General features: G+C 49.4%; 1 protein-coding gene across 1 annotated transcript in view; it reads left to right on the top strand.

The window, feature by feature from the left end:
• Positions 1-12,040: 12,040 nt before the first annotated feature.
• Positions 12,041-22,894, top strand: part of PFKFB3 (6-phosphofructo-2-kinase/fructose-2,6-biphosphatase 3) — a 45,185-nt gene continuing 34,331 nt past the window's right edge. Inside the window, exon 1 of the mRNA XM_085299598.1 lies at positions 12,041-12,194. Within this exon, the coding sequence (XP_085155724.1) occupies positions 12,179-12,194 (16 nt within the window). The 5' untranslated portion in view covers positions 12,041-12,178. The remainder of the gene's footprint in view (positions 12,195-22,894) is intronic.

Here is a 22,894-nt window from a genome sequence, read left to right as displayed (position 1 = left end):
CCTAAATAGGAGGGAGACAGGAACAAAAAGTGACTTGGCCCAACTCATGCAGAAGATTGACAGAGCTGGGGTTATAACCTCTTGCCTTGTACTTGCAATTACACTATCAAAACCCAAACTCCTTCTGGAAGAGTTGATTTTTTTTTTTTTTTTGTAATGACAAAGTGGTAAGCACTCTCAGGCCTGAACTTTAAACTGCACTGAAGTCGACCAAGAAAGAAGATGTAATTTGTGTGTTGCAATCTTTGCAAGTACTTGCCTTCTGAGTTGCTCGTGTGAAATGCAGATTCCTTGCAGGTCTGTCCAAGTGTCTGTGGTATGTTACCCTTCTGTGCAGAAGGAAATATGCTGTGTAAACTAGCATGTTTTTCATGAAGATAGATGGAAGTACAGAAGGCTTCAACAATGTTCTTAAAGATACTTCTTTCTCCTTAAGCAGGAATCTGATGAAGGAATACTTCCAGTCCTTACAGCAGTTAGTGCAAAAATAGTCCCCTGAAAAGACTTACATTCATCCCGTGTTAAATGAGGGCACTAAATCATTTCCAAAGCTCACTAAAACAAGTTAAGTCTTTCTAAGCTATTTCCTTAACTATGTGCAGTTCATCAAAATAATGTGCTTTGTACTTCTGAAGCAGGTCTCTCCTGAGACAGAGCCATAATATGTAAATAGTTGTTGATTTTTACAGAGGAGGAAACCGAGATAAGCCACGCACCAGCAGAGTCTTGGCAGCTGCAATGGGAATGTAGACATGGGAACAGAAGGCTGGAATGCCAGATTCTGGTTCTTCAGCTTTAYTCTGCAAGTAACTTTGTATGTTATGCCAATCTGTGTGAATGGGTGAGTTGCAACTTGCATCAAACTGGAAATTATTAATGATTTCTGKTTTTTTAACAGATGGAAAAAAATAACGTTTTTTTCTGCCTCTTCTGCCAGATGCAGTAATAAGATGTTGACTTTTATGAATATAGTTCTTAAAATAGTTCCCTGTTTTTTCCACTACTGGAAGTACCAAGAGAGGTATAGCCAGCTTGAGTTTACTGTGAAGAGCAATGCACCATCTGTATCCAAGAAGTTTATACTTTCCTTTTGGCTATGGAAAATCATAGTCTTAATATTACCAGTCTGTCAAACCAGGTCTTTCGTTACTTTTCATTACTTTTAATTTCCAGAATCTTAGAAATAAATGAAAATCYTCTTAAAGTAGGAAGAGAGCAAGAACATGTGAATGGCCAAGGGCTGCTTACAGATGCATCTAGTGTTGATAGCATTAATGGGCCAAACCTCCCCTAAGAACCCTTTCCCTGCAGAGTACAAGGCTGTATCTCCACTCTTTCCCTTATAGCAGCAAAAGTAGGGTGTTYGGTGTGTACTCTAGGCAATACTTCTAATACTTCTTAAAGACTTCTTCCSTCTTTTTCTATGACACTGAAGACTAGTTGTACAGCAGTTGATGTGTTGCTGCAGGGCCGTTATCATCTGATCAGTTTGGCTTAATGTATGGACTTCCAGAAATGCAGAGRTTTTGAGGTTAGTGCCATGCTAAAACCATCAACAGTGAGGCACTGATGGTAGCAGGTACCAACTGCTCAGGAAAACAGCAGGTCTTACTGCTCTCWGGCATATTTCACCTGTTTCCTCCTGCTGGAAATTCTCCATTTGTGGTATTCTGGTCGCTCCAGTAGCCTGCATGTGTCACTCACCCATATACTTTCCTAAAAACTGAAATGATGGTTCTACCTTGACATGCGGGGCTCAGTAGAGAGCTCACTGAAGAGAAGCAACGTGATTCCTGTCTCTCCCTCCTTAAAGCACATTCCTCCAAAGTACTACAGAGATAATAGAATAAAGGACGCTGGTCTCCAGGACTTTAGCACTTGTTTCCCTCAAATCCTGTGCACCGGATCCAGATGTTTTGGGAGCTCATCTCAAAGTGAATACATTATTCTGTGTTGGTTTGTACTGCAGTCGTGCCAGGGCCCAGGCACAGRTCAGTCTGGTGCTGTGTAGCTGTGGAACAAAAAAGCGGTTTTTGYGGGACATTGCTCCTGCAATAGTACTGGGTTCTAGTTATCAATTTTAAAGTGATTTTGTGAAATCCAGCTGGAGTTAGTATGGCATCTCCTGGAGGACTGCACCCTAATTGTGTTTCGTATATGAACCATAGCTCTGCTGTCCTTTGGTTCAGAACTGCATCTCAGGCACTGGTGCCCTAAGTCACTAGTGAAGTGGTTTACTGGATAAATACATCTGGTATTTGTTTCTCCAGATGTTAGCCTGCTGCAGTATTCTGGAGAAACAACTGACCTGAGGAAGAAAGAGTGCTGACTCCAGTGCTCAGAGTAATGGTTGGGAGACATTTGTRGGTATTTTGAGGGGTTGATTGAATGTCGTCTTTTTTTGTGAGAGAGGAGGCAAATCTCATGGGAAGTCTGTCATCCATCTCTATTGTGCATTTTTCAGAGTGAGTTTAAAAATGAACCTTTTTTTCTCAAAGGACTATGGTGACGTGAGGGGAAGTTCAAGGATGCAAAAATTGGCAATTATATTAGTTCCTTATAATGTCAACTAGCTCCAGGGCTTGATGGCCTTAAACTCTGGGGAGCTCTAGACTTTCTCATGGTTATTTATTTTGTCTGTCGGAAACAGCAAATGATAAGCTGCTACGTCTTTGTTTCTTACCACCAAAGGATCTGTGAACTCTGTCTTTTACCAGCRTATGTGCTCTTTTAGATCCCTTTTTCTTTCCCCTGGCTGCTGTGTTAGAATGGTATTAGAATTTTGTCTTGGTGGAACTTTGTCCTGAATGTTCAGAGTGATTTTTAGGGACTATTTGTCRCAAAATTCTTTTGTGTTACCTAAGTTGCAACCCAACAAGTTTATGGAGAGGAGGAAAAAAAAAAAGAGTAATGTCTGCATTGTGGGCAAAGCTCAGAGCTGTCCACTCTTCTGCCCCTAAGAGAGATGCAGATGACAAAGTTCATGTCCATACACCCATACTTGATGGTTTACTCCAAATCCAGCAGTAGCTCACAATAAATGTGATGCCAAACATGATCCTGTTGTGTTCTTTAGTGATCCTGTTAGCTGTCTGTGCCAGATGGGACTGGGCATTGCTCATGTTTACTGTATGCAAGAGCAAAAATACAGCTTTCCATATCTGTATGAAAAGTTATTAAGAACAAGTGGAAAAATGGACACTGAAGTGGAAAAGCTGAAACACAAGCCAGATCACATTAGATGAAAGCCAAAGAAAACAAAGTGGTTAATGGCAGAAGGGATAGCATTTACATTTCTGCAAGYTTTTCCTCTCATCTCTGCTTTCCCCATTTTCAACTCCTTGCTGAGGTCATGATTGTGGCTTTATAGCATTTCCTTTATCATCCTTTTCTCCTGAGCATCTGAAATAGAGAAATCCCGAAGCACGTGGCTTCCTACCATGTTCCTATCCTGTCGGTGTAGGAATGTAAGAACAAAGTGTTATATCTGCTGCCAACAGTCCTGGCTTTCTTTCTCTGCTATTTGTCACAAAACAGCTTTAAGACACCCTAAACTTCCATCCAGTACGTGTGAGTAGCCAGGGATGARGGCTGAAGCTGCTGCTGCCAGGCTGAGCTCCTGCATGGGACACCCTGCTGCCCCACTTAGGTAGGTCTGAAGACTGGCGCTTGCCTGCCTGTCTGCAGCAGTTGTATCGTGCTCTCTCCAGCACCACATCTGGTTTACAGTGCAAACCAGCTGATGTTCGTGATGGCTAAAGCAGGTGCCAGATTTTGCAAGGATGCTTTAAATGTGTGCTTTATTTGCTGATAAAATACTTCATATCTATAGAGAACAAGCTCTTTCCCAGAAAGAAAACTTAAAGCTTTCTTSCTGCTCTTAGAAAGACCTTAGCTTTTCTCTCCTCTTCTGCTCCTCATTCCTGGCGCTACAAACGCTTCACTCTCTGCAAAGCAGCTTGTAAAAGAGACTTTACAGAGTCTCTTGCCACTTTGTAACCCGTCAGTTGTTTCTACTCTGCTGGTCCCTAAGGTGTGATCTGTAACCTCCATTTGAGATTTAATAGCAAGTCAACAACTGTGAGCCAAAACTCAAATGATACTATAGGAAAACATGCCAAACCATTCCTGCACACGCTTCTCCTGTGAGGAGTGGAGGAGAAAACGGGTGAGTTTTGTGTTRTTTGAAGCACTTGAGGACAGTGCTGAGGTGGTGTAACCACAGTGAGGGCAGGGTCATCACTAGGAGAGAGTACAGACTGGAACAACTCACGATGACTCTTTTTCCCCTCTTTGTAGGAGGGAATGATACTGTCAGTGAGCAATCTACAGAGAAGGGCCTTGCTGGGGAAGTAATCATCTGGAAATGATCCCAAACCAGGATTCAGGTGTTTGCTTGGAGCACAGATTTAAGAGGAAGGCTCAGGAGTGTGCACTCTGTTCTCCCTATACCACTGCACCAATTAAAGCTTTGCCCATCATCCTGTATAGCATGACACAGCTTTTGTACATACAGCCCCCAAAGTATTAATTTCACCTGCACGAGCTCAGCTCTTCAAAGGCATCAGCAAGTCAGGAATTTAGAGTTAATAAGGAAACAAAAGTCTGGAAATATGGTCAGCCATCACAGTGCTATTCACATGTTTTCTCCCTCAATCTTCACTTGGTTTCCTATCTGATCAGTTCAAAATGTTTTATGTAGTATTATTTCTATCCAGMAGGCTGCTTTACTTATGAGCAAAGGCTTATAGTCTTTGTTTTTGCTGCTGTGCTTTTACAGGCAAGGAGCATAAAAGCCAGGAAGCTTTTTATATTAAAAAATAATGACTTTGGCATCAATAAAATCAATTCATACTTCTTTTTCCCCCCAAGAATTTAGCTCTATGGCAAGAGTTCACCTCGCAGAGTCACCAGGACTGGACTATGTAATATGAAACGGAATTGATTTCCAATTACTTGTCATCYGTGATGCATGGGAAGAAGGACGGAGATGTTTTGCTGAATGTGACACTTTCTGCTCAGTGCCAGAAGTATATTGTGGCAGTTCAAAGCCAGAGAAATGAAGAGGAAGGTCCCCAGAGACCAGAGGATGAGCTAGCTGCMTGGGAGGTGCAAAACTGCATTTAGAAACCTGCTTGTATAGGCAAGCTGCAGAGACTGGAGAAAAGCCACTAAGGTGTAATGGACAGAGGGTGGTGCTGCTGCAATAAGTACCATCTGCAGATCACTCATAGGAAATAATATTGTGAGATGTTATCAGGCTCCTTACGCAGCTCCTGGGCCTCTGTCTTCAAACCACAACAGCTGATCACTGAATGAAACAGGACCAGGACCTGGAGCACCTGCTTCAAAGTCTTTGACCTGCATCTCTCTAATCCAGTTTTGCCTCGATGCTTTTATAGAGCACCTAATCTTTGCGATATGAGGATGCCAGCTCTAATACCAGAGGCTAGCAAAAGTAATCTGTCTAGGTCAAGCTGCAGCGCCTGTAAGGGCTGGCTGGAAAGTTTCCGAAAGCTGATCGCTTCCAATCTGTGCTTCATCTTTAAGCCGTGATGACCCTGTTGTGTTGCCTGGTGTCCTAGCAGAAACAGGACACTTTGCCTTATGCTAACTTTGCAAGGCTGAAGTATGAGGCTTGTTATCAGCATGCTGGGAGAGCTGGCTCTGTGAAACTGAGCTGGATACCAGGTGTCTCTAGTTATTATGTGGAGTTTAAGTGTGGGATAGTTAGCAAAGGCCTTGAAAATGTGAGCACAGGCTGAAAATGGAGGCCTTAGGGCTATAAACAACTCCCTGATGATCAGCTGCTGATCACTGAAGAAATGCAACCTTGAGAGCTGGGAGAGATTGGTTTAAGCACAACAGCAGCTAAGCAAGAAAACAGTTGAGTAATGGGATAAGGTGCCTGAGCTGGTCTGGGAAAGGAACACCCTCAAGCAACAGGTAATCCACAGACCGGAGGCCAGAGACTAAGAACCTGCCTAGAGATGCAAACATCTTCTCAAAAGATAAAATAGAACTGGATAAAATAGGAGTATGTAAGCATAATCCATCACGTAAGCACATCCTATGACGCATGCAGCACCAACAACTATGAGCACATCCATCTCTCTTGGTTTTGTGCTACACAAGTAGTTTAAAATGTTATAAATACTTTAAATGAGTTGCTCACGTTATTTGTTTGTAGGGTACAGGCCTCAGAGCAAAGGCAATTCCCGCTACTGGTGTCTTGAGCTGCAGTGACTGCTTGGCTCCTGCCCAGGAAAAGCTCTGCCATCCCTGGCCTACAGGCTCTTGCCCTGCATTATCTTACCATGTGCCTGGCTGTGAGTGAGATCAGTTCAACAGTGATTCCCTGGCTGAGTAGTCGCTGATATAAAACTCCTTCCCSCTTGTATAGCCGGGGAAGAGGTGAAAACTTTTCTACTTTTCCATGCCCTTTGATAGAAAGCCTGGTAGTGCAAACCTATTGATTCCGTGCGAGATGGGAAAGGCAAGTTGCACCTCTGTACGTTAGGCAAAGGCTTTTCCGGGATTAAGGATGAAGCTCAGTGTGTTCCCTTGTGCAAGGCCATGGAGGTCACAGCTTGGCACGCCAAACCTTCACTGGGATGTAGCACATGTGGTGCCTTTCCCAGATACCACTTTTGAAGAAGGATGAAACTTTCCAAGCTGTTAAAGGTCAGATCCTGGTGTCATGTTGCTGGCAAAAGTCCTGCTAATTTTCATCATGAAAAGCTTTCAACAGTTTGTTTTCAGCATGGGTCCTAGGAAGCTCAGGCTGCTTCTCCAGCCTCGGTCCAYGTGCTTGTGCAGCCTTCCTGCACAGCAGCTGTTCCCTCAGACCTGACTGCTAGCACAGGCTCTTAGCCAAAATGAGATTTTAAACCTAGTGTGAAGATAAGAGGCCACTGCCTGGTCACTGGGTTAGTTTTAACTAAATAATTCCTCCCACTGCAAAATACTAATGGTCATTAAATCACAGAATCACAGAATGATTGAGGTTAGAAGGGACTTCTGGAGATCAGCTAGTCCAATCCCCCTGCTCAAGCAGGGTCATCTACAGCACGTTGCACAGGATCATGTCCAGGAGAGTTTTGAATATCTCCAGAGGAGACTCCACAGCCTCTCYGGACAGCTTGTTCCAATGCTCTGTCATCCTTACAGGAAAGACGTTTTTCCTCATATTCAGATGAAACTTCCTGTGTTTCGGTTTGTGTCTGTTGCCTCTGGTCTTGTTGCTGGGCACCACTGAAAACAGTCCTACCCCATTCTCTTGACACCCTCCCTTCAAATACATATAGACATTTAAAAGATCCCTTCTCAGTCTTCTTTTCCCCAGGCTGAACAGGCCCAGCTCTCACAGCTGTTCCTTGTAGGGCAGGTGCTCCAGCCCTCTGATCATCCTCGTAGCCCTATGCTGGACTCTCTCCAGTAGCTCCATGTCTCTCTCATCCTGGGGAGCCCAGAACTGGACACAGTACTCGAGATGAGGCCTCCCCAGGGCTGAGTAGAGGGGCAGGATCACCTCCCTCCACCTGCTGGCAACACTCTTCCTAATGCACCCCAGGAGACCATTGGCCTTCCTGGCCACAAGGGCATATTGCTGGCTCATGTCAACTTGTCATCCACCAGCACTCCCAAGTCCTTCTCTGCAGAGCTGCTTTCCAACAGGTTAGCCCCCAGCTTGTACTGGTGCATGGGGTTCTTCCTCCCTAGGTGCAGGACCCTGCACTTGCCTTTGTTGAACTTCATGAGGTTCTTCTCCAGCTCTCCAGTCTGTCCAGGTCTCTCTGAATGGCAGCACAGCCCTCAGGTGTATCAGTCACTCCTCCCAGTTTCATTGATTCCTTCAGAGATAACTTYTTACAGGCCTCAGTGGTAGCAAACATTGCTGCTTTCTGTGTGTTTTGCAGCATGGAAACCAGAGCTTGGAAAGAGCTCAAGAAACCAACTAGACCATCCATCAGCCCCAAGGCAGCTCTGGCTAAACCATTCTCAATGTGTTAGTCTAACCTGTTCCTAAAACCTCCAAGAGATGTTGATCCATCAACCTTCCCCCRCCTAGGCAGCATGGCTTAACTTGGTGCTCACCTACTCTGAACTGTATTTCATTTTGTTTAACCTAAATCCATTCCAGGGACAAGCTTGCTTATGGATGAGGGGACTAATTATTATTTTAATTCTGTTCTTTCTAGATCCCAGGTAGACACGTCATTGAACGGTGCGTGAGGGATTAAAATTTAGCACACAAGAATGTGTGCTGTTTCTAGTTTCCCCTGTTTATTTTAACTGGCACCACCTAGATGCCCGAGGCACTTTCTGTGGGCAAATATTAGCATCTGACACGGAACTAAGCCTAACTCCTATGATGGCCTTGGTTGTAGCTTGTAAGCCGCTTTCTAGAGATGCCTATGGGGGAAAAAGAGGGGCAGAACAGTCTGCTGGGTGTTGGGTGTCTCAAGACGGAGAGCTCTCCGCAGAGTGCAGCAGTGCTGGGGAGTGGAGGCTCGGGGGCTAAGGACGGTCCCTGTCTTTGCTGCCCTCAGATGCAAGCATGCAATGGGTGCACATGTGCACTGAGTAGAAGGTTTTAGGGGCTRGCCAACCTGCATAGGAATGAGATTTTGGTGGTATCTCTGCTCAGCTTGTGCCTGCAGAGCATACCCCGGCATCTCCTASCTGCCCAGCATCAATGCTAGCTCTAATACTGGCTTTTGGTGCCTGCAGAGGTGAGTTGGATGGTGAAAGGGTGCATTCAGTAAATGCATCCTGAGCGGCATCATGTTAGTATATGAGAGCGAAACCAATTTAAAACATCCCAAAACTCAACTTCAATCTTTGCACTACCCCTGGTGGTGGGGCCACCTCAGAAGCAAGAGCAAAGCGTGTCATGGTGGRAATAAACTGGCTTCCCAAAGTGCTTTCTGCTTACTCAGCAGGTGCAGGTGGTAGCAGCCCACAGTCACGGGTTTTTTTTTTTCAACTAGTCCATCATGGAATGGCGTATAAAAGGGTCTGCAGGGGAAAACATGGCTCACTTTCTTCTGAGATCTAGCTCAAAGCACAGAGCAACTAGAATAAACCYGAATTACTAAGCTGACTCTCTCATAGTTTTAGGATGATTTTTCAGGGACTGGATCCAATAAAGGACTTAGCTGTAAGCCTCTCCTCTAGAACAGCAGCTGATTCCTGGACAATTTGGACACAGGAGCAGTGGGTGCTTCAGCCTKCACCACTGCTGAGAAGGTGCCTTAAATCCCAAAATGGTGCTGGAGCAACCCTCCATCTGCTCAGCTCTCATGGGGCTGGATGCTCTCYTAGGTTTAATCAGCCTTTGCACGGTGTTGGTGAAGGGAGTGGCAAAACCCCTCTGCTTCCCCAGCCCTCCTGCAAGGTGGAGGTGGACGTCTGAATCCAGGCTAAGGTTTCTCAGGAAGCCTTGACCTCAAACAGGACCTGGTGTGAGGCTCAGCTGCCTTGGGTGAGCTGTGAGATGCTCCTACTGGGATGTTTCTGGAGCCGAACTGCTGGTGCCCAGCAGAGAGTAAAGTCAAAGAGAAAAGCAGCTGATGAGTTAAGCATTCTCCAGGCTACAGAGACACTGAGCGGGAGGTTAGGGAAGACATATTTCGAAGTGAGCATCCAAATGTGGATTTTAATGGAAATGATGCCTCGGTCCCTTCTTAGCTCTAACCATGAGTATATCCCATTATATGCCTTTTGTCAAGCCCTTGACAGTACATGCTGGAAATATGCTTCAAGAGATGAACTGCTATTCATCTTTTATCCTGAGCAATACAATTGCAAAAATCCCTTTTGAGGCTTTTACAGAGATTTGGAGACTCATCATTTCAAGGAAGAGCATCCTTTGCACTGAATACTGCAGTGACTTAGACCAAGGCTCTCATTCTTGCCTGGGGTAAGTAGAGCTTCTGTGTGTTAGACAAAGGGAAGGAGGTTGACAGTCAAGGGAGAAAAAAATTGCTGTATCAGCATGATGACATTATGTTTCCTCCTAGTGCTCCRTTTGATGCCCTGAGGACCCAGGATGCCTTGGGATACCACGTTAGGTCAAGCCCTGTCCTTGTCCTAGCACATGCACCCAGCTCCACATAGACCCAGCTGCCTCCCTGGCAAAATGCAACCACTTAAATCCTGCATTTGGCTGGGGGCCTTTGCCAACACTCAAGGAAAACGCCAGTCCTGTGGCCGTTCTCGTCCAGGCCAGAGCCAGCACTGGGACTCTGGCATGTGAGCACAGCTCTGTGCCATYTGGCTCCACAAGTAACTTGGGGCAGTGCCTGGCTCTCCTCCCTCTCTCTTTAATTGCTCCCCATTGCACACTGTAACCCAACTTGGTGTGCTGAAACACCTGACATGCTGCAGCCCCTTTCAACACTGCAGCACAGCCTGGGTGGTTGCAAGCAGAAGCCAAGCCCATGTGGTGCAAGAGCTTGGGCACGGACCGGGGCTTAGGAGCTTCTGGCTGGATAAAGCAAGAGGTGGAAGGAGCCTAAAAGACGTGTAAGAGGATTTGCAGGTAGCAGAGTCAGCATCCAGGCTTGCTGAACTGCCTCCAGATAGCTTCATGTGCTTCTGCTGTCATGCCGCCCTGGCCTCAGGCACTGCCTGGGTGTCCCTCTCCAGCATGCTGGTGGCAGGCTGCATGGAGTGAATGMGTACTGTACTTTACCTGCTAGGCTATGTCCTGCGGTGGCATGCGGACATCTAGCCCTGCTTGCTTGAAMCTTCCCAGCCTAAGGCTCTTTAGGATTGCCAAAAAGTCTAGTAAAATCAGGATAATTTCAGTTTTTAATGGTTTGCCCCAATAAAACGGTAATTTGCCCAATTTGCTTGTGCAGAGATCTTCTGGTCCCAGCCCCAACACATTCTGCCTCCAGCTCCAAATGGGGCAGAAACTCACTGCTGGTCCCAGTAGCCAGAAGGATGCCTGGGAGTCCTAAAGGGCCTTTACTCCATGCGGGCTGATTCAAAGCCAAGACTAGTTGTAAAGTCCCCAAAGAAGGAACTTTTAGGGACATCATAGTGACTGGGATCAAGTTGGAGGCTACAGCTCCCCATAACAGAGCTGGGGAGCAATTTCTGGGAGTGCTCCTCAGCCACTGACATAAATAGCTTTCTTTGAGGGGGGTTAAGTCAACCTGGCAGACTCTGTTCTGGAGTGGATGAGGACCACCTCAGCAGTCTTGATGGGCTGGAGCCTGCAGAAGATGGGTAAGGWGGCCTCCTTATACCTCCACTGCCACTCACACAGTGATGGCTTGCTGAAGGTCTTGGTGGCTCTAGAAGGCATGAGCAGCTGTGCTGCCATTTGGCCAATGGCAGACACAGCAAGAGCTCATGATACCACTGTTACCCCTAAAATGGAAAGACAAAGTCCTGTTCTGCAAAGCTTAGAGAGTTTCTCCTGAACCAGCTCCAAGTCATCATCTCTCTATACCTCCAGACAGGGCAGTAAAGRAACCAGAGTAAAAATAAACAACTCTCCCAGCTGGTAACGCTCCACTTTCACTTCCTGCAGCAACCTGAGGTGCAGGTTGAATCTTAGCCATTAAGCYGCACAAGCCCACAAAACTCTTGGCTCAGCTCGCTGTTGAGCCCCTGCTTGTCCCAGCCTTGTGCTTGTCCTGCCTCCTCGCTGTGATCCCTGCAGAGGGGATTTGTGCTTCCCTRGCAAGATCCAAACCTCTGATTGCCTTGGCCTGCACGTGGGCTGTGCAAACACAGCCGGGAGATGCAAAGTGGGGGATCCCAGCCATGTCCACTGCGTTACACTCAGCACTTTTCTGGTCCTACCAGTGAAAAACAAAGCAAACCAGAGCCCCCAGTGCCACATCTCCCTTGCTAAGGGACAGCTCCTCATCCTGGCCCTCTTCCACTTTCCTGTCAGCCCAGTTGCCATCGGGAGGTGAAGAGTTAAACCTACCAAAATTACAAGAACTTCCTCCTTTCAGCAGCGCCTGCCTCCAAATGACGTGGATTTCTGCCGGGCTTTGCCCAAATAGGTCCATTTCCTTCTAAAGAAGAAGGGGGGAGGAAGGAAGGGGGGGGAAAAGCGCAAAAAAAAAGCGAAGAGCAAGAAATTGGCCCCAGGAGGGCAGAGCGGGACTGCGGAGCCCAGGCGTCCGAGCGCAGCCCTTCCCCCCGCCCCATGCCGTTCCGCAAAGGTAGGAGGCTCGGGATCTCCAGGGTGAGGGACACCCTGGGGGATGCCCTTKCAGGGGGCCAGGCTGAGCAAGGGGRCAGGCTGGGGCAGCCCCTCATCTCCTGCTGTGTGGGGGTCGGGRGTGTTCTTGCGCCCCTACCTGTGCTGATATCTCCTGGGGGGATGATGGTAGATATGGGCACCCTGGCTCTGCCCTTCAGCCTCATGGTCCTGGGAGAGGAAGAGGAAGAACATGCAGGTATGACAAGCAGGACTCCGTGATGCCAAGCAGGTGATGGCCATAAATGCAGCTGAGCTTCTGCACCGGGCCTGGATGCACTTGCAAAATGCAGCTTTCTTCTCTCCATCTTCCCTTGGTGGGTTTTTAACCTGCCTGAACTRCTGGGGTGGGATGAGGTGGGTGGAGAAGAGCTGTTCTGGGTGGGGTAAGGCTAAAGACAAGATGGAAAGCAGAATGTTTCTGTGCTGATAGGTTGTTCCTGGGCGCTGCAGGCTGAGCACTAGCAGCCTGTGTGTATTTGTGCTAGCATTTGCCTGTTGGGCTGGGAGATGCTCAGCTGTGGCTGGAGGAGCTCGGAGAGTCGAGATTAGGGGGAGAGGGCAAGGGAGGAAAAGGAGGCTTTCAAGAAGGTGTGTCCCTGTGGGGCAACCCTCTTTTCACTCCGTGGTGCTCTGATCTGTGGCAGAACCTCCAGACCACCTCCCTTTACCTCCCTACACTCCTTTGTGGTACGTGGCAAAAACCAGTCCTTGCCTCTTTCCCAGCATGGCAGGTTGGTATGGGGCGAGAAGGACACAGCCTGTAAGACCTAAAGCTCTGACAGTTGGTCCTGTAACACCCCCTGGGCAGATGGAGGAGTTACCCATCCTCCTTGGGCCATTGCAAAGCAGAGGCCATAGTGTCACCTCCTGGTTCCCATGGCTCTGGGTCCCAATGGGACATTGCAGTGCAATGGGGAGCTGGATGCTCATGGTTTTGAAGTAAGGTGGAAAGGAGGTGGGCATCTTGTCTCAGGAGCTACACTGGGAGAAAAAAAAAGCGCATGAGGGAACAAGTCTTCTCTGAGGTGTTGGACATGAACTGCTCTTGCCTGTCTTTGCACTGCTGGGGTTTGTGATGGGCCACTTTACCTCTTGGATCTCACTGTGTGTCTAAGAGCCATGAAGTGGGCCCTGGGTTTTGCTGAGCTGACACATGACATGGCCAGCCATGGAGGGCCAAAGGGAGACTCATGAGCATGAGGAGCCAAGRGAAGCTGAGGGACACAAGGAGAGGATGCTGCTCAGCCACTCAGACAAGGTGCTTTGCAGAGGTGGAGTGGTGTTCCTCAGCCGATCGGCAGCTGGTGCCTCACTGGGGGCTGGTGATGAAGTGCTGGCGCAGCAGGTGCCACTGCAGAGATTTTAGATGCTACAGGTGGGGTGGCAAGAAAGGTCAGCTGGGAGAGAATGGAAATTTGGGGGAGAGGGTCTGGATTTGTTGTTCTCACCTCTCCTTGCTCTGGGGAGGATGTGCTGAGTGTGTGGCATTCTGCCTGGAGTTATTTTCACAGATCCCATGATGTCAGGCAAGGAGATTTGTGTTGCCTTTTAAGGCTCAATGAAGCGTGATGACGTTCACACCCTTGCATCTTGACAACACTGCCGACTTCAGGTCTTGATTTAATTTTAGGTGATAAATGAATTCATTAAAGCAGAAGGACCGACGCTAGGAGTTGGGGAGTTGGAGGAAAGGAGAAAGTGCCATGCRTTAAAAATACTAAACCCTTGGCACTGGGTATGGAGAGCAAGGGGAGAGCCTCCTGTGTGGAAAGCCAGCTGGTACGGCCACATTACCACCTCAGCAGTGATCCCAAGAGACAGAGATGATCAGCAGGTCTCCATCACTTGGGGTACTGTGCTGGGTTTTCTGTAATGAGGATGTATCTCTGTATAGTCCTGTGCAGCATCACTGAATCTGGGAGGACCTATTTCTTCTTACCTAGGTCCATGCTGTGTCTGGCATCAGCTCTAGGTATCTGTGGYACAGCTAATCTGTAGAACCTCCTGACTATGCTATGGCAATTCAGTTCTGCAGCTGTTGGGTTGCTGGCCCGGTGATACCTCRCAGGCTGTGGACCTCCTCTGGAGGTCCCTCTGAAATGCCAGAGCGGTAACAGGAGCTCTCTGCATCGACTTGCAGCKCCTCCCAGAAGACCTTGGGAAGGTCCAACATGGCACAGTAGCCATTGTGGAGGGGTYTGGCCCATCACTTGTGTCAGCGTGCTGAGCTCTTGTGGGAGACCTCCCCCCAGGGATCTCTTTTTCTTACAGGTAGAGACTGTAAGATTAACTGAGGGAGAGAACTCGAATAGGCAGCTGTGAGTTTGGCCATGACTGTGCTTGTAAAGGYTCTCTGTAAGGCCTGGCCCTGAACAATCTGCTCCTCCTGTGGGGACACCTCTGGGATGCACTGCTTCAGGAAACGGTGCTCCTGGAGCAGCAGCTCCTCACAGGGCTTTCTCAGCACCACCCAGATGTGGGGTGCAAGGAGGAGGCTCTGCCTAGAGGCTGCTACTCTGCAAATGCCAGGTAGCCTGAGGGACAAGGAAATTTGGGGACATGTATTTCTGGAGGCCCTGAGCTGTCTTTGCACAGCCTTGTGCRTGGAAACAGAGTATCCTGGGGGGTAAATGCAGACAACCTCCGTGCTAAGTCTGCAGTCTTCTCACCGTTTGTAGCTTTGGCATCACTGTCTCAGATCTCCCTGACCAGCCTACAATAAATCCTCAGGATCTTGRCTCTGTTCTGCCTCCTTTCTCTCTGGGCATTGTAGCCAGCTGCATGGCCCCAGGATCTAAACTTTGCATCTGTGAAATTGTTGCCATTTAGCCAACTTCAAGTGCATTTTGCAACTTAAGATACTAAACAAAAATATTTCTAGCAGGGATGCTCCAGGGCAGCCAGAACTACTGGCTCTGGGCAAGAATTAATTTCTTAMTCCACCTCTGCATCAGCTGGGAGAAAGTCTTGTTCTTTGAGCAGTGACATTACTCTGGCAAAGCCCTTGCCTTAAATGCAGCTCTGCTGATGGGAAATGTTGTCAGCTTTGCAGATAAAATGCCCTTCACCCAGCCTGAAAAATACAGAGTTTAATTATTATAACCAAACAGCTGACATGAGGAAGACTGGGAGATTACAGGTGATAAGCAGCTAAAATATTTATTGTCAAAGAACAGGATGTTTGTCATCTGTCAAAAGACGGATAAGAATCTATACCAGCCCTTCACAGTATTTTTGGGCTGGGAAGGACCTAAGATAACACTGAAAGCCACAGAGCAAAGACTGAATGCATGATGCCCATGGCAATTGGCTCCAAAGGGTATGGATATGGCAATTATCCAGTTAGAAAGGGCATGATAGACTCACGATCAAGGTGCTTCYCAGTTGGAAAAAAGGCATGATAACATGTATATCTAAAGGCGTAGGTTGAATCTGAGCTCTTGGATAGGTGAATCCTGCTGGGCACTGTTTGGATCACCAGTCATCAGGGTCTGTCACTGCTAGAGGAGTCTGGGCAAAGGAAGCTGAATGGTGATGCCTACCTTGAGTTGGGCAAGAAAGGGAACTCCAGGCTCTGCTTGGTAAGGGGGGCAGGTCTGGGAGTGACAGGTGTTGACTTTTTTTTTATTGATGGTCTCCTCTGGGACAGCTGAGCAGGATCAAGGTCCCTGGAGTGCTAGTGGGAGAAATGGGCCTGGAAGGACACACGCTGTGGTTTGGAGAGGTGATGATGGATGCCACATCCCTGTGAAGAGGCCCTGCTGACATGGAAATCAGCAGTGTTTGTAACACCAGTGTAACTCCAGGCAAAGCCTGTGGTCRTTGAACTTAGATGGCTGCAGGTGGCTGTGCTGGGCATGGTGCCTTTGCAGGATAAACAAGAGGAACTCATAATGAGGTGGAGACAAGAAGAACCATGGACGCGGTMGACTTGCTTACCTGCATCATCTGCTTTGTCGCTCTTTCCGCAGACATTGCTGGAGGTGCTGTTTCTGGGAAGCCCCTGAGGGAGTGGGAGTGTGCCCTGTGCTATGCAGAGCAGCCACTCTCGGTCACCATCCTGCAATGCAAGGCATTTGGGCTTCTGTGCAGCATCTGAAGGAACAGTCACAGCTTGCAGAGGGGAAAGAGGAAGAAGGGACACTGGAAAAGGCGCAGCAGTCTAGGGCTTTCTGGATGGGTCTGCACTGTCGCATATTGAAACCTGAGCTTTGTCCTTTATCTTCCTGGTTGGCAGTGGGAAAGGAAGTGTTGCCTGGTGCTTGCTACAGAAGAGGTAGATCAAACATCTCTTCCTGGCTGGAGAGTAATCTGGTCTGCGTCCTTGCATATATCACCCAGAGTAAGCCCTCTGTAATTAGCTGTCTAGTGTAAAGCAGGCATACACCTCCTCCTAGACAGTTTTCTTCAAGCTAGCTATGCTCAGCTGAGATAAGTGTGACTTCAGGACTTGACAAGGGGCTAAAGGACCTGGGGACCCATGACACAGGGGAAACCAGCAGGTACCAAGCTCCTCTACGCTCCTTTGAAAAACCAGCCTTACTCTTCCCACAGTCCTTTTCCCCCATAGTCCTTTTTCCCCACATCACAACTACCATCTGGAGGTGCTAYAAGGACTGATTCACTCACTGTCAGCCAAACTGGAGATCTTTTAGGCTGTAATGGCAGCTCCCAAATCCAGCYTTCAGGATGCTTGCAGGGCAGAGATGGTTTGCAAAGAGATGTCTGCATGGTCTGTTGCATCATTGACCCCACTATGTTGCAGATATGTTGGGTTAGATGTCCCTTGAGCGTGATGTCACAGCCACCACGGGTGTTTGTCTGCACAGAGGACCCCCAGTTTACAGGATCCCATCAGGGTCCCGTTACACCACTTGAGGGGAGAACAGCATCTGACGGACGCACACAAAGCCTGGCTGACCTCCAGCCTCCTCTGGCTCCTCTCTGCCACGTCTTATGAGAGCAATCTCCTGAGAGCAGTTCCTACTGAAAGCTAGGAGATGCTACCACTGGAGGGGGAAAGGTGATCACGCCACCCAGCAGGAGCTGTTTTGGCAGGTCTGGAGCCTGGCAGCTCCCTACGTTAGGCACCCGCAAGAAATACCGTGGCATGAATAACATTGCGGAGGTGATTTCTGGCACCAACYGCTCCGACTTCAAGCCGTGTGCAGGGAGGAGCAGGTAAACAGACCTGCCGTAACAACAGTGCTGCTCATTATTAGACTTTTTCACCCTTTGTTAGCAGAAGTTGTGACGTCTTCTGGCCCCRTTTCTGCCTGCTGAAATCAAGGTGGCTCTGCTATTCGTTAGCAACAGCAGGTGCCTTTTGCATGTGAATGCAAGGAAAAATGGCTCGGCGATACCACGTCCTGGTGGTGTTATTTCTGCCACGTATCTTCTTCTCTGTCAAGCACTTCCTTGAATCCACAACTCTTGGATATAATCAGATTATAACATTCCCTATTGGGAAACTACCTACTTTTCCAGGGTAATTTGGGCTAAGGGTACAGATTTGCCTTTCTCAGTACTGAAAGAGRTAAGTTTGTCACCTTTGGCTGTTTTCTGGCTTGCAGAGAATGCCTTGCAGGTTCATCGTTGCTATGTTTGTTGCCAGGTCATCCGTTGCTTTGGATTTTGTGCTTTCCTGACAATCCTGTATTCAGTGTTTCCCATCAAAGTCGTGCAGGGGGGTTTCTGAGTGCTGATGCATTATGCCTCTGAGCCACACAGGTCTGCTGGATAGGGAAAACCAAAGCGGGGAGCAGGGAGCTGACAGGGGCATCTGCATGCTGCTGCTCTGCTCCAGGTCCAGTCYGTTGACTGGGACCATGGACATGTTTGCTCAAACCATCCGGCTTGCCTAACTCACTGGCTTGTGCTGTCTCGTTTTCAAAGAACAACTTTTCTTGGAAATTGGAAACTGCCTTACATCCCACTTCCCTCCTGATCTGCGTTACTTGCTAGAATATTTCTTTGAAACTCTTAGTTTCATGTCATCGCCTCTCACCTCAGCTGCTTCTYGATGGACCACTGTGCAAAACAGAAGTAAATGACCCAAACAAGCAGGTTTCTGTCCCTGCATCTTACCCACCCCAGGCATGTTCCTGCCCTTCTGAGCTTCAAGGAGCATGGCTTCCCTACTGCCTCTTTGACATTTGAGTTTCTTTAGCACTTACTGGCATTTTGTCTGAGTTTTTTAGTGGGTTTAAGGAGCCCTCATGTCTGGCAGCTATCAAGAAGGGATGAAGCTGGTCATGGCCTTAGATAGTGCAGTATACTGTTAAGAGTGAGCCATAAAGTCAAGGAGTTCAGCCKTTCAGTACCAGGTCTTTTGAGACCTGTTCCACACCCCAGCTACACTGCAGAAATCAGTTGTGGTAGCAGAGATGGGTAGCTAAAGCTTTTCAGACTTCCTCAGTCTGGGAATTTAAACCACCTAAAGATGCAGTTCCTGATAGCAACTCTTCATTTCCTAACCTAAGAGCAGACAAACATGTTGGTCACCTGCATTTCCAAGGCCAGCAACCCACCAGCCAATTTAATGAGCTGGCAAGTGACTCCTGAGTTGCTGGCAACTACTTTGGAAAACCTTCCTTTGGGCTCTTGCCTTCCTCCTGTGTGGCTGGAGGACTCTTGTGTGTCATGTTAACACAGTAAGCAGGCAYGAGCACAATCCATGTGTTTTCTTTCCGTGCTACTGACTGAAGACCAGGCTCAGTGTCCATTCAAGTTATTTAGGAAGASCTGAGCTGGCTGGATTTGGACCATGCGAGCTGGGTCAGGTCACCCCTCCAGGGAGCTCAGGAGCTTAGCGTGAGCCTGGGCTTCAAACCAGGGCTCCCATCACACTGTTGACTTACTGCAGGTCACTTCTCAGCCTGGCCTCAAACCATCTCAGGTGCCTCCWCCAGATCTTCTTCTTGCCATCGGTAGCCCGTGTTGCCAAGATGTCTGGCATGCCCAGCCCTTTCCAAACACACCTGGGATTATTGAGAAATGAACCTTGTCATAAAACAACTCCAGAGTCTTTCTGGTTCTTGCGCTTGGTCCTATTCCCTCACGTAGCTCTACTTTGATTTAGTATTTGGGGCTTGAGCGCTGTCTTGGAGTTTTGTCCCTTGGAGAAAGAACTTGYTGAAATCATCGTTTGGCCTACACAGAAGCAAAATGTAGACCCAGAAGTGACAGGTTTCTTCTCCCTCAGAGACCCTGCTGCTCTGATTTCTACCTGACAGGTAGAAATCCAGCCCCTGCCCCTCTGGGCAGATAAGCAATTCATCTCTGGTGCACCATGGCCCTGCAAGCCCGGATACACACGCAGTGCTTAAAGGAGCCCTGAGAAGGGAAACGCCAATGCACCTTGGAGCCCAACTCTGGAGATATTGGCACAAAATCAGATGACCACAGGATTTTCGTGGAAGTATGTGGGAGGATTTCAAAACCAGCAGCTGGCAAGGTGTCATCACTGCTTGCCTGCTGCGTGCGTGCATGTACGCACACCTGCACACACGCGCACATCGCCCTCCTCGCACACGCAGGCTCTCCCCTGTGACTGGGGATGTGAGGCAAGATCAAACCCACTGGAGCATTTTAAACTTCTCCTTATATGTTTGTCTTATATTTTCCCCTGGGGGATTCCTTGTCCCCCCAAGACAACCTTCTCCAGGGTTCTCCTAATAGCTGGACAACTTTTCCTATCTCTACCTTGAATCTTCCTTRCTGCATATAAGGCTATCGAGATAGACAGCATTTTCTTTTTAACATCCTTTCTCAAACAGAAAGCTGTTCCTGTGCTTTCCCCTCATGCTGCATCAACAAGTTTCTCCCTTATTTTGTGCTCTCTCATGAATCCCAGCTTGGAAACATCTCTGCTGTTACTCTCCTCTTGACTATCCTCAGTTTGAGCTCCTCCAAAAAGTGTGGGGCCCAGAGTGAGACATGTCCTTTGCTGGTGCTGAGCAGCCAGCACCAGCTGGGCCAGAAAATCTGACCTTCTTCATTTTAAGCATTGCCAAAACAGCCTGGAATGAGGCTTTCCTTTTTCTGTGTGTGTATTTTTCTTCTTTTTTGATGGTAGCATCCTGTTGTTCATTCATATTGGGCTGCTGAGATTGTTTTTGGCCTGCCCTTGGCTAGTTAGTCCCTGTTTTCTTTTTCTTTTCTCTCTTCTGCTCTTTTTTCCCCTCTTTCTCTGGAGGAGAAGAGACGTTCCTCATATGAGGCAGGGGAAACTGAGGCACAGGGAGGTGGAGTGATGTGCTAGAGGATTTGCTTAGGACTGTAGCTTTCCTGTCTCCCAGGCTGCTGTCCTAACCATGAGCCACAACTGCTTCATTTTTATGGGTTTTCTTTTTATATCTACCCTTACCCTCTTTCATTCAGCATGTGGGATCYGATGAGCATGGCTGCTGTGGCTCAGCTAAGCAGCACGTGAAGGGATCAGAGCTGTTGAATTTGTTTTAGCTTTGCCCRGAGGAGCTGGAGCTGTTCTTCGGGGATCCTCAGCAGCTGGTGACTTTTTGTCTCCTAAAGGATCCAGGTTTGGGGTTTGCAACATTCTGCTTTCCTCTAGCAGCTCCCACCCCGGACCTCAGCCCACCTCCGTCCTTTCCGAGCATCCCCCAAAGCCAGCCAATGAGCATGGCTTGCTTCTGCCCATGCTGAACCCTCTCAATCCCAAATCCAGGTGGCCACGTCCACCTGCATCTGAGGACACTCCCAGGTACTATATTGCTGGGCCATGTGTGGCTGGAGCTTGCTGCACAGYGTGGCATCCCATGCGGGTTGTGCACGTTGCTGGGCCAGAAATATCCCCTACCTCCTCCCCTATATCTATGCATATGTATATACATATAGATACRTACATGCGTTTATGGAAGTGGGGTGGTTTTGTCCCCCTAGAGAGGTGGCCCCCTCTCCACTGTGCAYCACCTGCTCTGTTCTGCCACATCCGTCTTGCAGGCGGTTTTCTCCCTCCTCCACACACGTCTTTCCAGCACCCTCTCCATCCCCAGGGTCCTCTCCTCCCCACCCACTGTTCCCACCGGCTCTTCGCATTCCTGCAGGGATGATGCTGCTCCCACGTTGCTGCCTCATCCCCTTCCCAGCACAGCTCGCCCCACGCTCGCCTCCGGAGCGCAAGCGAAACCAGCTGCTTTTCCTGCAGCCGGCCCAGCGAAAGCTCCACGCTGCAAGCTCTCCCTCCCCGTAAGTGCCCCGTTCGTTAGCCATCCCCGTCCTCCCGCCGGACTGCGGGCAGCTGTAGGAATGAGAGCCGGTGCCAGCTCTCAGTTGCATTTCCCAGGCCAGGGCCAGCTCGGTGAGGGGTCGCTTGGACCCGGACGAGCCCGGCTTGTTTTGACGCTGGCAGCAAAGCCGGTGACTCGATCGTGCAGGTGGGACGCGCCGTGCCAGCGCTGCTGGCCGCTGCCCCAGCTGGCCCCCGCGCCGCTGCACCCTGCGTCAGCACGAGACGCTGTTGACAGCGGCTGCACGGGGACTTCAGCCGAAGAAACAYGCTGGCACCCCCCTGCAGCTGTTGGAAGGACAAGCTGGCTTGTCATGAGCCCGTGCTCCTGGAGGAGCATCCCCCGGGGTGTCCCCATGCCCAGAAACCTTCGCTGACCTTAAAGTGGTGCAACGTGGACCTTCAAAATCAAGCCCTAGGCACTGTGGGGTAGGACCAGGGTGTTAAAGCCATAGATAGAGAGAGCTGGGTTGGAAGCCAGGRGAAGTTTGCCAGTCGTTGGAAAAGGTTATTCAAAGGCAGGTTGGAGGAAYATCTCCCAGAAACAGGTAGAAACGATGCCGCCCTGGGGCCAGGGGAAGGGGCGACAGTAAATCCCTTGGGAAAAGGAGATTCCAGGTCCCCGCAAAGCCTCCAGCCCTGGGATCAGCCCACCTCGCGGGGAAGGCGGCCCTCGGCAGCGGGATTTGTGGGGTGGACGTGGCAGGGATGGGGTTAACCGACGGAAAAGCGAAACCCTCCCAAACAGTTATGTTATTCCCCTCCCGGAGCCAAAARCATTGCGAGTTCGGTTGCAAACTCGTTTGCCCGGCTGCACGGTGAGGTGCGGGTGGGGGGAGGCAGAAGAACCTGTTTACTTCTTGCCTTTCGCCGCGCCAGGCCGGCTGGCACCGGGCCCGCGCCAGCATCCTCCGTGCGCGCGCCGCCGGGGCCGGCCGCGCAGGCTGTGCACGCTCCGCTCACGTGCGCGCCGGGAGGAACCGCGCGTGGGCTGCCCCTCCGCCGCCCGCCAGCGCCGGCACCCCCGGCGGGCCGCCCGGCGGCTCCTCCGCGGCCACGTGGAAGGGGCATGCACAGCGTGCACAGCATGCACTTCCTCCGCCGAGGAGGCGTTTCCAGGAAAGCTGGGGAACAGCTGAGCCTGTAAACAAGGGAGACGGATAGATTTTGGGGGAAGGGGGCTGGGGATTATTTAATTTTTGCAAGCTGTCCCGGGAAAAAATCGGGCATGCTCCCCCCCCAGCGCTGGCTTTGCACGGCTCAGCCCCCCGTCTGGCGCTGTGCACGCTCAGACAGGCGGCTCGGAGGTGCAGGAAACGTGTGTCCCCCCCCTTCCCCGGAGTGACCCCATGTTTTGCAGAGCGAAGCCTCCGTGGATGATTCGGTGCACCCAGGCGCTATGCGACTGAGGT

Source organism: Rhea americana, unplaced genomic scaffold (assembly GCF_003343005.1).
Source record: "Rhea americana isolate MKP2758 unplaced genomic scaffold, rheAme1 scaffold_1, whole genome shotgun sequence".
In the NCBI taxonomy this organism is placed as follows: domain Eukaryota; kingdom Metazoa; phylum Chordata; class Aves; order Rheiformes; family Rheidae; genus Rhea; species Rhea americana.
The sequence above is the reverse complement of the archived record's forward strand: the minus strand, read 5'-3'. Positions and strand labels throughout refer to the sequence as shown.